Here is a 16,177-nt window from a genome sequence, read left to right on the forward strand (position 1 = left end):
CTGGCAGAAGCTGCTTCTATTGTCGAGTCCATAACTGGGACAAAGAGAGCTATGCTTCATCTAAAATGTGAACTGCAGACTGCAGAGAAGGAACCATGCGCGTCTCAGAGAGTTACAGGCCAAAATATCTACAGTGGAGTCTTATCTATAAAAAGCGAGGCACGCACACACACTCTGATGCTCATATTTATTTGGACAGTCCACAGAAACAACAGACAGTGCTGCCTCCATCAGGGTTGTGCCCCCAGATACAAACGCTTTTCGAAATGAGAATGTGCTGCCCTTATACAATAAGTCACGGCGAGAATGTGTCAAAGATCACAACATGCAGGAGCAGTTTGCAAGAATGTAGCCGAGGGCAAAAACCTGTCTGCCCACAAGTGTAAGAAGATGTTTTTAAAGATTTTTCCGACTCAGTGGCACATTGAAGCTTTGGTTCGCACAGGTTTTCATGTCAAAGCCGCCCAAATAGGTGAGATTTTACCACAGATCTCCATCTGAGTGGAGTTCTGTTGCCTGCCAGTGGGAACAAAATCAGTTTCTTCAATTTGATCCCGTTTGACATCATGTGATTTGACTGCTGCAAAAGTCAAAAAGACACATTTAATAGCATTAGCAAGTGACTGACATTGTAAGAAGCAAGATGACAATGTGAGGACAATAAAGATTGACCTCTCATTAGAGACGTCAGTTTATTTTAGCGCTAACCAAACAATAATGACATTAAACTGATCCTCATATTGTTGAGAGCCCCAGTTAAAGCATGTCTGAACCTTGTTGAGGAAGCTATTAAACCTTTAAATAGATCTGTCCTGCTCTTTATTCTTAGCTATTTATGAGTGCTTATACATAGTGTTATCAAGTCTGTGTATCTTTCTCTACAAGGATGTAAATGTCCCCGTCGTGGGACGAATAAGAGAATGTCTTAAGTCTTTAGTGCGTATGCACCCATGTAAAAGAAGGAGTACACTCAAGTATGCACTTAATTTAACTATACATGGTATACTTCCATGTGCATGATTAATGGACTAAAAGCTATTTTTTATGTACTAGAAATGCACCTAATATGCTAATGTTGTGTCATTATTGCTACTTAAGACACACTTAAATACAATTAAATATGCTTGATCATACTATTACTATTACTTAAGTTTATTTTTTTTACTAATACTAGAATTCTGAAAATATATCATATATTCAACTAACTAGCTGAAGTATATTTGATACAGTTTTTAGATATCTACTAAAGAATAACTCTAAATTAACCCGTGGCCATATTTTTACATATATTGGGATCAAAATTATACATTTTTCTCACTTTTATAAGATTTCTAAGATCTTTATTAAGTATGCATAGGTCTAGTATAATTTGTGTAATTTGTTGTATATGTGATTGATCGATGATTGATTTTTAAAAGCTGTAATTTTCCTCCTTTTCTAAGGTTTTTCCTTAGAAAAAGACTTCCTTTTTCTCACCACCGTCCTTTCAGTACTGGACCTGCAGCATTAACACTGACAGCCTGCTGAGGGTCTGAGCTGACAGGTTACAGGTTCAAGTGCTAAATCCAGCTCATAGACTTCGACATACATGAGGTGATACATCAAATTTAAAACATTAATAACTGCAAAAGACATAAAGAATGGGTAATTGCTTTTAGAAAAGTGTGCCTCGTGAAACAATTGCGCTCACGCTCTGTGTGACATGTATTTAAATGGTGAGTAGGCCCACCTCACCTCAGGTTTGGATCAAAATGGCTACAGGAAAAGATTTAAGTGGCTTTGAAAGAGGGTTCATGAGTGGGGCAGAGGAGCTTCAATCAAAAAGACTTACTAAAAGAGAGTAGATATAAAGGCAGGGGTATGCTTAAAAATAACTAGTTCATTACACTCTGTTGTACACAGTACAGGAGCTGTAAGTTACAGGAGGTGTTGTACGCTGTTTCTCCTTATCCAACAGCAGAAAGGCTTGTTTCAGCTTGTTTATGCAGCTTGGTATGTGTTTGGTTGGTATTGGTTTGTGTAAATTTCTCATAAATCGTCATACACACTTGTTTTTATTTGTAGATCATAAAACACACATTTGTCGCCAACTGGTTGCAGTGGTGTTCAGTGGTGGCTCTTACAGACTGCTTGGCCAAAATAATCCCATATGATGAGAAAGGAGTGAAGAGAAGATGTGGAGAAATCATTCAAAAAAAGAAAAAAAGTTTTCGGTTACAATGAGCAGTCTGGATGTCGGGTTCCTGAGAGGAAGCAGGTGAAACTATGTTTTCATTAACGCTGATCAATAGTATCGACAGTCTTGAGACCCTTTGACTTTAACAGAGCTGAGGTACCTTTCTTGCTGCTAATCACTAAGTTATTATGACTCTGTCCCTACTTTCCCCTCCGCTCATCTTCTCCTCTTTTCTCTAGCCATCCTTTATTCTATTCTCCTCTGTCATTCACATCACTTGTCTTCTAATCCCCCCCAATCGCCTGTAATTATTTCCCCTCCTTTTCTCTCCACTCTTGTGCATCACAGTCTTGCATTCTTGCAGAACATTAAAAAAAAGACCTCAATGTTGTTTCAGAGGTGTAAACTGACACATGAAGGAGAAGTGAATCAAATATAGATTGAATGGCAGCTCCATTGCAGCATTTGTATCTTCTGCTTTGTGAATTCGTGTGTGTGTCATGAGAGACAGGAGGCATCACACGGCGGGAATCTTGAGAACGAGAACATTCGAGCAATTTGCACATGATAATACGTGCGACCGTCTCCATCATAATGGGCCTGGGTGCGAGTTCGGTCTCATCAGCCCGTGTGTCAGAACAATTGATGGGAAGCACACAGTGTAATAGGTCTTTCCGTCCTGTCCGTACTGGTGCTTGATCTCTGGGGAGATTCACATGACACTGAGAAGTCGCCTGCAGCCGGCCACAGAAAATGGAACAGCTTCATGTGTAGAAATTAATCCAGCAGAGAAACGAATAAAATCCCTTCTTTAATAACTTTTCCCTCTTAGTTTTAAGTTTTTAAAGTACAAATAAATTAATTTTGATATAAAGAACTGAAAAATCTTGTTTACAGGCCTGATAATTTAAAGATGAGAGGAGAGGAAAGATTGGGAGCTACTGAAAATGAATCTGCGTAAACATAATGTGTAATCAGTTTTTATTATTCCTAGCCATGCAGCAATTTTGTTACAGATGAATGGTTGGATATTTCTTGAGCCATTGTTTCTTTCAGATGTGTGTGTGTGTGTGTGTGTGTGTGTGTGTGAGTGTACGTGGGAGTGTCCATCCTCCTCTTAATGCAGCAGAGGGTCCAGGTGTCGTTTTCATATCACACTTGAAACTGAATTCATTGGGACTCAAGTGCTGCTGGACCACCTCTGTATCCACACACCAGCAGTGCCGTGTGCATGTTGGCATGTATCAGTCACTAAAGTGTGTGTGTGTGTGTGTGTGTGCTTCAGCTGCACAAGAGCACACGTACTGGCACATGCACGTGTGTGACTGCGGCGGTGGTGTTGCGTTGAAGCAGCCCGCCACTTGAGGTGAGGAGGCAGCTTAAAGGCTTTGCATGAAGAGGGTTGCTGACAGCGGCTGGTCCTGATGGTGTTATATGGGACGTCATGTGCATTTTGTCATCCTCAGAGACTGCTCTGCATACGAGAACTCATATGCGCATGAAACAATGCTGCCTTTAAGTAGTGTTGCTTTAAATGTCTTTATTTTGATATTATCTTCATTTTCACACAGAGCAGTAATGTAACATTTTGGGAAATTCACTGATTTGCTTTCTTCTGTGAGAGGATTGATATCACTCTCATGTCTTTCAGTTAAATATTAAGCTACAGCCATGAGACAGTTAGCTTTGCTCAGCATAAAGACTAGAGGAGGTAGAAAACTGCTGGCCTACCTCTGTCCAAAGTAAAAAAAACTGCTTATCAATATCTCTATAGCTCATTGATGAACTCATTGTGCATAACTTCCCCACATAAAGTGAAAATCACATTTCTGCTTTAAAAAAAGCAACATATAATGCAAGTGTTGGTAGGTTCATGGACATAACCATGCCAGCAGTTTCCCCTTACCTCTGTGCTAGGCTAAGGTAACCAGCTCTGTGTGTCTCTAATGTGCAGAGGTCACCAAAATGAATGTACTAATGAGAATTACAAAGATATAAGTCATCAAACAGGTGCCCATTCAGATATTAACCTTGCAGATGATGCCATTGACTGTCTTTTTTTTTAGATTAATTTTTGGAACAGCAAATATGTTTAGAGGGAAACATAACGCTGACCAAATTAGGTTTTATATTAACATAATAGATAATGTTGTTAATTTACTTACCTGGCAAGTTGCAAATATGTTGATACTGACTGTATCAGTAAAATGTTTGCTGACAACACATATCATTTGCTTTCTGCCAAATAGACAATCTTGTACCACACTATCCACCTGTAGTGACTACAGCATTATTCAACTGTTTTACAGTTGTTATTTAGGCCCTGGCCTGCAGTGACTTGAGATGTAAAATTCTTTATTAACATTTTACTTCCACTTACCATAACCTAACCACAGACTGGAGTCTGGACTTGAATCCTGGATTCTGGTGTCACAGTCCTGCACTTTGTGTGTCACAATCCACCCCGACCACCTCCCTGCCAGTGTAGTGCGTTACATAAATGCATTGTTTCACTCAGTCAAACATTGTCTCTGAACATAATCCATGATTAAAAAGTTGTTTTTTTTAACTGCAATGTAATTTAGTAATATATAAATGTAATTTCTAGGAGACTATTGAAAGCATGTTGTTTATGTTTCTATGTTTTTTTAAATTCATTTTTAAATGTTTGGTAAAGTTCAACTCATCCTTAATTTTTTATGTCAGATCTATTTATATAAGACCTATTTAAGCTTTTTAAATAACGCCTCTGATACGTGCAAACCGTGACTGGACCATCATTATTATGTGAGCACACACACACAAACGCACAGATATTCTTATAGAAACTAACAGATGGGTGTACAGTATGTAACGTTCCTGATGACGTGACGCTCGAGTTTAAAATTGAAGCACGGTGACGTATGGAGAAAACACGGCTCACACAAAGAAGATATCATCTACAGATTTCCAGATTTAACAAGTAAAATCATCAGGTGGCTTAAATATGTGAAGGAGGTCCAGAATCTACCTTGTGGGTTCTTCTGAGACTATTCCGAGTCCATATGTGTGTGTGAGACAATGCCACTAAGATGGATACATTAATAGATTTATGCATTATTTAGCATGTTTACTGACTATGTACCAAAGCTGTGGCAAATGCCCTCGGCAAGGGGTCTCTCACTGTCTCCCTTTATAATTACAGATTTCTTTCACAGGAGCCTTGTCGCTGTCACTAATTAGACACTTTAACAAGCATTTAAACTCAAGCTAACAGTCCAGATGTGTGTTGCACGCATTCAGATCGACAGTCAGCTCACAGGACCAAGTGAATTTCTGCTCGCCTACATTAGGAGGTGAGAGAACAAGCATGGTCAACAGGTTGCCTCGAGGCTGCAATGAATCCATATCTCAAACTTAAACACACACACACACACACACACACACACACGCACACACACACGTACACACGGCAAGAGGAAACCGCTCAAAGTACATATCTCAAGCAGAAACCCAGACAAAAACTCCCAAACACACACATTTCACACAAATGCACGCCTCCCACACCACATGGTTAATTAATTCTAATTTGAACGGCCGTGGCCTCACCTCCTACACTCATGCCTTCTGATGGTGCCTGGAGAAAACGTTACAGCACCGACGGGCAGACTGAAGCAAAGCCATGAATGTGAAAGTAAGAAATGTCCGGGTGAGTAGACGTGATCAAGAGGGACTCATCGCCCAGAGCAACAGCTGGGAATTGGCCCAAAGTTCTGGGAGCTGCTTCGCAACTGGCAGCCGGAGGTGGTTGAATTGAATTTTGAGGATTTTAATATCAGGAAATTTTATAATGTGATATTAGTAAACAGCATACAACAGGCACACAACCTGGTCAGATAGAGATAGATTTGATCCCCGTGTGTGACGTCACACGCTGTTCTATATGGCTAACGCTAACTCTGCTAGTAAGATGTCCCAGGTACAACCAAAGCACATCAAATGTTTGTTTCTTTTGTTTTGAATACACAGTCATGCATTTCCCAAATGTTTGAAATCCAGTGTGCTGTTACTGTGACATAGGATGCTGGTGTTTGAGATGTCCACCCATCTGTAGTAAGAGCCACAGTTTTGTCTTTGAGTAATTCCTGAATTTTATCTGAAGGAATATGAATACCATGGTTTTAATTCCTGACAGAACTCTCTGAAGCCCATTTCATCAACTAAACTGATGGTGCTCACGTCCTTACATAAGTTTATTCGTGCAGTGTATTATACGAGTTGAAGCGTGGCTGCTTGGGTGGAGTTCCGGACATCCGGCCATGCTCATTTGGATGCATATTTTCCAAACGTCTCCCATGCCTGAAGGGTGCTGGATTGGTGGACTAACAGTAGTTTACATAGCGTCTGTACAGTTTCCACAATTTTCCACAATCCCATAATTTTGCCACATTTTGACCAAAATCTGCTTTTCAGAACAGATTTCCAACAGCTTTTTAGATTGCTCGTCCAGTCCACTCTCTTCATGTGTGGCAGGGTTGTGCTGTGAACTCTCCCTCTGCCATCCACATCAATGGAAGTGACTTTGTGCGACTCCTGTCCGTCATGCAGGGCTTTAGGTGCAGCAGTTCAGGTCCATTTAAGAACTTTACGGTATACCTGCTTTTTTAGTTTTTCCTTTTTCTTTTTTCACAATCTGATATTAATTTCCGAAATCAACTCTCTGTTTTCCTCCCCCCAATTCTATTAGATATTGAGATTTTGAATATTTGTTGACAGCATTAATGAGAAGATGAAGACCATATTATCATTATCAGTATTCTGTTGGTGCATTTCCCCAGATGCAAATTCAATAAATGCACAACTGATTTTTTCTCTGTGTATTTGTTTGTATGTGTGGATATAAATAACTGTATATGTCGTCTTTTTTTATTTTATATTTGACCCAGTTCTGTTCTAAAGTTACTACAGTTTATTATACAGTTTGTTCTTTGTGTCTGTAGCATGAACAGGCTACAACTGGGGGGTTTATTGGGGGGTAGTGGGGTAGGTGCAATGCTGCCCCCTATCTATTTGAAACAGGTAGCCAAATCTTACAAAGTGCACCTTTAAACAGCTCATTCATCTGCACTAGCAGCAAATATAAGTCCAGTGTCGGGAGAGCTGTTACTAATTTTAACAGAAACTCACTTCACAGTTTCCTTTCAGGTCTGTCACTCATTTATCTCTCCTAATTAGACTGCAGCAATAAAACGATGTCTGTATTCCCCCTCCATGATTCCCAGGTGGACGTTAACCTTAGTTAACAGCCTCACTGATGCCACATTTCTTGTCCACATTATCTCAGCAAGTACACACATTCAGGGCCGGGGCAGACGTCCTAATCCTGTCACGCATCAGCGGGCTGTCGGCCTCATTAATAAAAACATTAACTCACAACAGCTGATCAATAGCTATTGACTCAGGCTGACTGATTTGCTACACCTGCATGATTGATGAGGAGGGTTAATCCTAAGTGATTACAGGGGGGGTGGAGGGGTGGTGTTATCTCAGAAGATATCTCTGCTCAGTCACCTGTTAAATGAACAAAACTGAAGATTGTCTTCTCTGCTTCCGCCCACTTTTTTAATCGTGAACATCCACTGACATTTGATACACAAATACACCCACCCACCCACACACACACACACACACACACACACACACACACACACACACACATCCTCCTCATGACAGCAGTTAAAATGTGGATCATTCTTATCAGTATGTAGAATAAAAATACACGTATTAACAGCAAAATGCAGAACTTTTCTATATTTTAACAGCAGTTTCCTGCTATATTTTTGATCAAAAAGATTTACTCCTATGTGCATAACACACAGAAACACACTCTATTACAATCACACACACAACACACATTGTTAATGCACATCAACAAGGCAGTTCCTGATGTTGAATTTCATGAGCAAACAGACAATAAAACTTGGTTGTAGCAAACACACGGAGGAATACACAGGATGTACACTGAAGTAACACATGCACACGCGCACACACACACACACACACACACACACACACACACACACACACACACACACACGCTGAGCAGGGACTATAAAAGGGGCATCCTTCTCACTCGACAGAGAAGTGCTATCCTCACTCTCACACACTCGCTCAACACGCTCAACCTCTTTTCTCAAGGTAAGGAATCCACTTTTTCTTTTTTTTTATTTCATCACAGAGCAGAGATTTGGTTTTATTGAAATAAAATAGTCTTATTTTATGCTGTGAAAATAGTCTTTGCTTATTGATAATCAGACTGGAATTGAAGACATGATCATTTTCATGAAAACAAAGAAGATTTAAAATCTATCAATTTTGCTGTGATTTCTTTTAATATATGAAAGCAATATACATGGCAGCCTGGACGTTTTACACTAAAAAGAATTAACTTACTCCTATTATGTGAATTTATACCTAGAAATGTTTCCCCAGACAGCAAAGTGGAAATGAGAAATTCTTTCTGCGTTGACAATCAGGTCAATTTGACCTGCTGAAATTGTGCTCAGGACATCCAGATTCAGCCTTTCACAGTCTGTTGCGTGCATTGCCCCTGGATGACAGTGTGAATATGCTGTTCTGATTCAGTGCTGTTGGAGTGATCGTTAACTGTGAAAGAGCAGTTGTCTGACAGATGGTCTCAGTTGTAGTTTGTTCGTGTGGAAGATGACTGTTGAGTCAGGGGAACGCCTGCTGCAAACCCACAATGGACTGCATCTCAATTTTCCTCCTTGTTAAACTTTCCCTGTGTGCTTCTCTCTCCCCTCCGCTTTAGATGACTGCAGGGCTGTGTGTGTGTGTCGTGCTGGCAGTTCTGTGTGCGAGCTGTCTGGGGCTCCCTTTCTCCTCCCAGCTCCTAGACGAGGGCCATCGCTCCATCTCTGCTCCTTCTGAAGGTACACATTGCTCAGCACTAGCCCCTCATGGACTGCGAGCCCTTTCATTAATATCACAGCAGGTTTTCTTATCATCCATTCTTGTGCATATCTTTGTTTGTCTGTGTTGAGTAGCTATCCTCGAGGCGGACCCCCACACCTTGGGAGAACCCCACCTCCAACACAGCCGCTCTGCCCCTCAGCTGAAAGCTCTCCCTCTGGCTGAGCAGGATGCTGACTCCCGAGCCAACCTCAGTGAGCTGCTGGCAAGACTCATCTCCTCCAGGAAAGGTGTGTGTGAGGGTGTACATGAGTATTTGTGTGTGTTTTTCTGTGTGTCTGCACTATTAGTTTGCATGTGTTTTTCTTTCATCTTTTACCACACCTACAGAACATTGAAGGATAAATGAGAAAAACATCTGGCAACAACAATATTTGCAACATAGCTTCATTTTCAGAGACAAGTGCTTTTCCCTGCCATTCTCCTCCCCTCGGTCTTGCTAATTACTGGAATCAGTGCACAGCCTGCTTTGTAAAATGAATTAGTGGCTCTGAAAAGCTTTTGTGGTTTGAAAAGCGAGTATTAGTGTGCGCTGTCTTCCGGCCATTCTCCTCATACCATCTTTTTTCACTTTTTTCTCCCTGTCTGATTCCCAGACACTTGATTTTTTTTTCTTCAATGTGAAGAAAACAAGCCCTCCAACCTGTCATAGCTCCTTATGTTCATCTGTCTGATCTCTATGGCCGTGTGTCAGGAAGGGGAAATATCTGGGCTATCACAGTGTATCACTCACACACACACACACGCACACACACTCACGCTCACACTGTCAAGACCTGATTTTTCAGCCTGGCCTCTGGAAAACAGCTCCTTGCGTATTGACGGCACAACATCTCTTTGCACAACAGATCCCGTAGCCTGATACTTTGCATACAGAAAGTCAGCAAAATGTTTTAACATGGAATCAAAGTATTAGAAAAAGACACTTAATGCTCTAAAGAAAAGTTGTCTGTATCTTCAGTATGTGAGCAACTTTCACGACCCGGTTACTGACAACAGACTGAAAAAATAGGTGAAATGGTGGATCTTATCTCTTGAAAAGTGGATGATGCCTTTCGGTTTTTGGTTAAATGTTAAACATAAAATATTGACAGAAAATACCATGCTTGCATATAGACATACAAATATGCATCAGAATTACTAGCTACATTAACATAATCATGTTGTAAAGTTTAGTTTTTGCTGTTACATAATCTTCAGTACAAGATTTTAGTCTGAGAAACTGTTCAGTCAGACAGTGAAGTCAATAAAATGTCAAAGGGCACATTGACATTAATATGTAATGGAGTGTGTGCATGTGTGTGTTTTCTACTTATGTGTGTGTGTGTGTGTGTGTGTTTGTGGGTGTCTGTGCTCGTGTGCTCACTGTTCACTTGCATGTTTCGGTGTAGGAGGTGTCGTTGTCGAGCCTTCTGCAGCCAATCTCCTCAGCACACCAGGGAGCTGAAACGCTGTGCTTATGTGTGTCCACGCGCGTGTGTGTGTGCGTGTGTTGCGTAGGAGGACGTGGGTGGAGTGAAAACAGCATCTCTGTTGAGCGCCCGATTGATTACCAAACGGACAGCATTCCTGCTTCACTTCACTTGGAAAAAATAGGAGATTCAGAGATCTGAATGTTTTACAAGACGGGAGGTCACAGTGTGTGGGGAAGAAGAAAAAAAGTGAGGATCATTTATTTCAAGGGAACGGACACAAACGTTTGTGCACACACTTACGCTGATGAATATGCACGCATGGACACACATGATGACAGGGTAATGGTGTGTTGTCACTCCCAAGTCCAGCTGTTGTTGGAACCTTTATTTTCTTTTTTTTCTGTGTGTGTGTGAATGAGAGAGAGAGAGATCATTAAAATGTCCCAACCAGCTTCACAGCAAATAAATCACAATCACAATCTAAACACAAGGCATTTTAAAAATTTTCACTTGTCAAGTTTCTAATATTGCAAACACTATTTTCTCTGGGAGGCATAAACTTCTTGGTAATGAACTCAACTAAGTGCTAAACTGCCATCTTAGAGCGTAAGACCAAAAGAGTTGTAAATTAAATCTTTGATATTAAAAGCATCAATCACTGACAAATGCATTTTAGTGCATGAAGACCGTTAACTGCGTGGTTGTTTGTGTCCAATTTCACCCTAAAAACTGCCAGATTTTAGCAGATATAATATTTCCAATGGAATTATGATGTTTTAGTTATTAAAATACACTAAATGAATCTTCTCAGTGTCACAGAATAAAACATCTGATAGAAGTCACATTCTCTGTGTTATCACACCACACTTGCTTGCATCTTGCCTTACACTTGCCAAACTAGCTCTCTCTGTGCAGAAGCAAACCAAAAGTAAGACCAGGATACAGTGACGTTACTCCGTTACTCTGACGACTACTAATTTCCCTCCTGCTCTGTTTCTCCTCCACCCACTCTCTCTGCCACCTCCACCCCTCATCATCCTCCCCACTTCTCCTCCCAGGTTCTGTGCGCAGAAACTCCACGGCGAACAGCAGAGGCAGCGGGCCGAGTGCCAACCACCGGATAGCAGACAGGGACTACTTGGGGTGGATGGATTTCGGGCGCCGCAGTGCAGAGGAGTACGAGTACTCCTCATAAAGAGGAGTCATGGCTCATACCCCTCCTTACGGGCACACGACAAAAAGAAGAATAAAAAATAACCCTCGCAAGCTGGCTCCTCACTGTCTCACAATAAGAGTCTATTTATGATGTATTTGTTGTACATTTGTTTGTAAAACTGTAATAATGCAATATGCATATGCCAAATTTTGCAGAAAAGCTCCCACTGTCCAAGGTTTGTTTGTTTCTGGTTTTCTCTGGTTTCTTTATCATTTGGGGTGGAGAGGAATGGGAAGGTGTCGGGGTCTGCTGAGAAGAACTGGACTGAATAAAGATTGAAAATATCACTCTCTGCATATGAATTCTTCCAGTGCAGTGCATACTGCTGAAATTAGATCCATTAAACATTCATTAGGTGCACTGATACTGCGTGTCACAGAACAAGATTATCTGTTAACTGCTGCAAACACATCTCTGCATCTGCATCTCTGTTGTGCTTTGTTCCGTAATACATCACAGGCAAGACGAGAAATGACAGCGTGACAATACTCCTGACACTAAAAGTCATTCAGGTGATTGTTTGTGAAGGCAAAGGCCTTCTAATTTGATCAAAGACGTATAGATTTACCTTCCAAAATCAGTGTCATGCAGTCTTTTCTCTTGGATCAAAAGGATTTGTGTCATTTTTTCCTTATTTAGTGCTTCTACATGCCAACGGCTCAACCAGAGCGTTTTTTGTGGTTGAGAAAATATACAGGATGACTGGTAAGAACCTATTGTTTTTACATCCAATTGACTGAGGGTCACTCAGTACTTAAGTCTTCACAGATCACATCTGACTCTCTGTGTTTGGAACGAGATGCGTCGCAGTTTATCACCTATGTGTGTAAAATATCTCAGAAAATGAGGAATTCATCGTAATCTTGTTTGACAGTGTGGACACGTTTCTCCGGTAGTTGCGTATAGCCAAAGAGATGAGTGGTATTGTAGTATAAATGTAAAATAATCATCGTTCCTAGTGTTTGTCCTGCTCTGCTTCCCTCTCTGAAAAGTAAATTGCTGGAAATTTTGTTGAAATGCATTAAAACTCCATTTACTGTCACTGTGTGGTACAAAGAAATGCTTCATGTGATACTAAATGTAAGATCTGCACTATATACTTAAAGGTAAGATCAGTCATTTCTGAATTTTTGGAGCCTCCTCTGGAATATACAGTTATACATAATTCATCATCTTTGTCAAGATGAGGAGCTGTAAGTGGTGTTTTTACTGTTGTCTGGGCTCATCTGTTCAGTTATTAGTACTGGTGCATGTCCACATTTCTTCTTCTCTTGTGCTTTGGGATGTTTGAAAAGGAATAGATGCACTGTATGCAGTAACAGGACAGATAAAACCTCAGTCAGCAGATCCATGAGCCTCCCATGGGACCTGTCATGCACTTCTTATCCTCTGTCAGGCTGTTTTCTTCTATAACAACTGTTATATTATTAAATTAATTGTATTAGATCAAAAACCACATGAACAAAATGATTTCACAACACTTTCTCAGTGTCAAAAGTCAGCACCTGATTCAAAATGATGAAAGTAAAATCCTGCTCATGAGAATGAAAATTGCCGGACCATGATGGATCATGGGTAATGATGCTAGTTTTGGTGTATGATGAATGTGAAGGGAGAGATGTCTGATGCAGGGAAAAAGGGTCAGCGTGCAGCCGCACAAAGGAGATGAAAGTCAGTGAATGCATCATTCAGGAAGCAGGCCAGGAAACGTTGGAGAGTATCTTCAAAGGGATGGCAAGATCATTATGAGCTTTAACGTCTGTGCTAAATATTGAAAGAGTTTGAAGCGTTTGGAGAAACTGATATCGACTGAATTATTAAAGCAGGCTCAAAATAAACCCTGTTAATTGCTTTTGGCTTCACTAAAGAGACAATAACAAGAGCCCAGTTTATTTTGATGCAAAAATTTTGTGTTATGAGAAGATTTATGATTAAATGTGTGTGGGCCAAGGCAGTGGAAGAGATGTGATGCCACCGTATTGACACTTAATATTAGAGCTCACGCGACTTTTTATTTCTGTTTGTTACAATCGTCATGAAAACAACAATTCTGACAAACGCCAGCAAAGTGGCTTAACCTGTGGGAGATATTAGTGAAGGAAGGAGGAGGAATCCACAGTGGTGGTGAATTGTGATGAAGCAGCCCATTATGCCGCTCCTGGCCTTGTGTGTTAAGTGAAAGATGTGTCTGCGTGAGTGAAAGGTGGAGAAAGGGATCGATGAACAAAGCAGGCTTGGTGAATTATTCAGAGAAGTGGTTTTGGTTTGCCTTGGGGGAAAGAGAGGGTTTTGCTTTGTGTTTATGTTTGTGTGTGTGTGTGTGTGTGTGTGTGTGTGTTGGGCACTTGAATCAGAAATTTACAGAGACTTGAGATTGTGAGAGGGCCATGGGAATTGAGTTAAACTTTCTGTTTAAAGAGCTGAGGGTGAAACTTTGGACTTAAAGGCTCGGAAAAGGTTCAAAGGCTTCAGTGGGACTGCTGGTAAATGTCTCGTGTGTGTGTGCGTGTGTGTGTTGATGTGGATATCTGCTTGGACTGCGAATGCTGCAAAAAAGGTCAAAAAAACGAATGAATGCGTGTCCCACAGCATCTTACATGGAGTAATTCGAGCACTCGCACATGCGTAAGTGTTGTGGTTCTGTGTGCTAATGGGCGACGCCACACACTCATGAAAGGAACATGAGCTCCAAAGTGTGGCTGTAATGAAGATCCAGCAACGGTGATAAGCAGATGGTCCGACACACTGTTTTTCATTTTCTGTCCTGTCTGTCTCCAAACTTCAGTTCAGCTTTAGTCCATTCAAAGGCATTTCACTGGCATCAAAAACAGAGGAACATACACAATTACAGATCGCTCCCATCTTGGATGCTTTGGAACCCTGTAAAGCCAAGTTCACATAATACAGATACATCTACCAGCTATCACCACATAACAAAGCAGCAAAAGTTTCCAAGCTGAAGGAAACATTTAAAACAACAACAAGATTGATACCACTCTCATGTCTGTATGGTAACAATGGAGCTACAGCCAGTTAGTTTAGTTTAGCTTAACTAATCTTAGCTTGGCTTAGTTTAGTTTAGCACAAAGACAGTGCAAGGTGCAAGATGTAAAGTCAGTGGATCACCAAAGTCATTTCAATTCATCCTGAGGGGAACATGAATGTCGTACCAAATTTCAAGGCAGTCCATCTCATGATTGTTGAGATATTGGATCAAAGTAGTGGACTGACTGGCCCACAATGTCAATCATAGAGCCGCACTGCTGGCATGGCTGTACGTTTTTTACTCACTTGTATATGATATATACATATATGTACTGATAATGTTATATAACTAGGGCTGAACTGAATGTCATGTGATGTCATGAAAAAAAAAACACCCTCTGATAAGATCACCAAATTCCTCTATTAAGCCAGTTAATCATTTTTGCTTTGATTAAATCAACTTTCTTTGATGGATAAGTCGTCACTTTCATCATCATGATCATATGTAAGCTAATCCAATAAAGGAACAAAATAATGATGGCAATAAACAATGAAAATGACATTCGCAAGTTGACTATAGCTAAATTTGTTTTAGCGTGGCCTAATTTTATCTGCATCTGCACAGAAATACAGTATGCATCATTGGTTTAAAAACTGCAGCATTCAAATGTTGATTTAAAATGCGAATGTCAATGTTGTGAATGAAGCTTTGAAGCTTGAACTATTCATTACAGCCCTATAAATGACATCCACTTTAATACCAGTTTTAATGGACACTTTGGGGACATTATGGGTGGTGTGGAGGAGGGTACATCAGAGTACAATGTTGGGACCCTCTGCCATACTGTACATCATCTCTTTGCTCAGAAGAAGACACAGCATGGTCTTATTCGCACCTGCCGTTGGATTTCCTCTTTCAGCTCAGGGAGCAGTTGATTTGACGTTTTGATGAATAAGATTATCAAAATGTTATTCTGAGGGGACAAATATTACAGTGAAAGATGTCAGTGACATATGAAACAAAGATTAGATTCCTTCTAATTACACTCTGCAGCTGCCAGAGTGGCGTTTTTTTGGTTATTGCTCACCTCTCATTCACCCTGTGGCTAAATGGAGTTTAATAAGCAGCCCTCATCATATTCCTCATAGCACAAGAGATACAGATGGTGAATGGGTAATGGATTATGACTGCGCCAGTGCGGACAGACAGATAAGCTATGTACTTCACATTCCGGCTGCTTTCTGGGCCGAGTTATTCGTGAGCACCATCTGCTGGAGCAGGGTAAATAATGATCTCTTGTTTGGGTCTTGAGTCAATCCTGAATTCATGTGGAAACACATAAAAGGGAAAATCATTAGATTATTCATTTATTATTTGAATTTTATTTGGAAAAAAAACCCATTACATGCTCA

General features: G+C 40.6%; 1 protein-coding gene across 1 annotated transcript; it reads left to right on the top strand.

Annotated features, from left to right (window-relative positions):
• The first annotated feature begins 8,306 nt into the window (after positions 1–8,306).
• cckb (cholecystokinin b) lies at positions 8,307–12,066 on the top strand. Its single transcript, XM_070846508.1, has 4 exons — positions 8,307–8,353; positions 8,988–9,108; positions 9,223–9,378; positions 11,622–12,066. Exons 2-4 carry the CDS (start codon positions 8,988–8,990, stop codon positions 11,756–11,758), a joined length of 414 nt encoding a protein of 137 aa, XP_070702609.1. The 5' UTR covers positions 8,307–8,353; the 3' UTR covers positions 11,759–12,066.
• The last annotated feature ends 4,111 nt before the right edge of the window (positions 12,067–16,177 follow it).

Source organism: Pempheris klunzingeri, chromosome 16, assembly GCF_042242105.1.
Source record: "Pempheris klunzingeri isolate RE-2024b chromosome 16, fPemKlu1.hap1, whole genome shotgun sequence".
In the NCBI taxonomy this organism is placed as follows: domain Eukaryota; kingdom Metazoa; phylum Chordata; class Actinopteri; order Acropomatiformes; family Pempheridae; genus Pempheris; species Pempheris klunzingeri.

What these genes read in the sequence shown, in the direction of transcription:
- cckb (XM_070846508.1), top strand. Translation starts at nt 8,988, where the DNA reads ATGACTGCAGGGCTGTGTGTGTGTGTCGTGCTGGCAGTTCTGTGTGCG. An exon ending in CATCTCTGCTCCTTCTGAAG is followed by an intron (nt 9,109 to 9,222) that starts GTACACATTGCT and finishes TGTGTTGAGTAG; the next exon opens with CTATCCTCGAGGCGGACCCC. An exon ending in ACTCATCTCCTCCAGGAAAG is followed by an intron (nt 9,379 to 11,621) that starts GTGTGTGTGAGG and finishes TTCTCCTCCCAG; the next exon opens with GTTCTGTGCGCAGAAACTCC.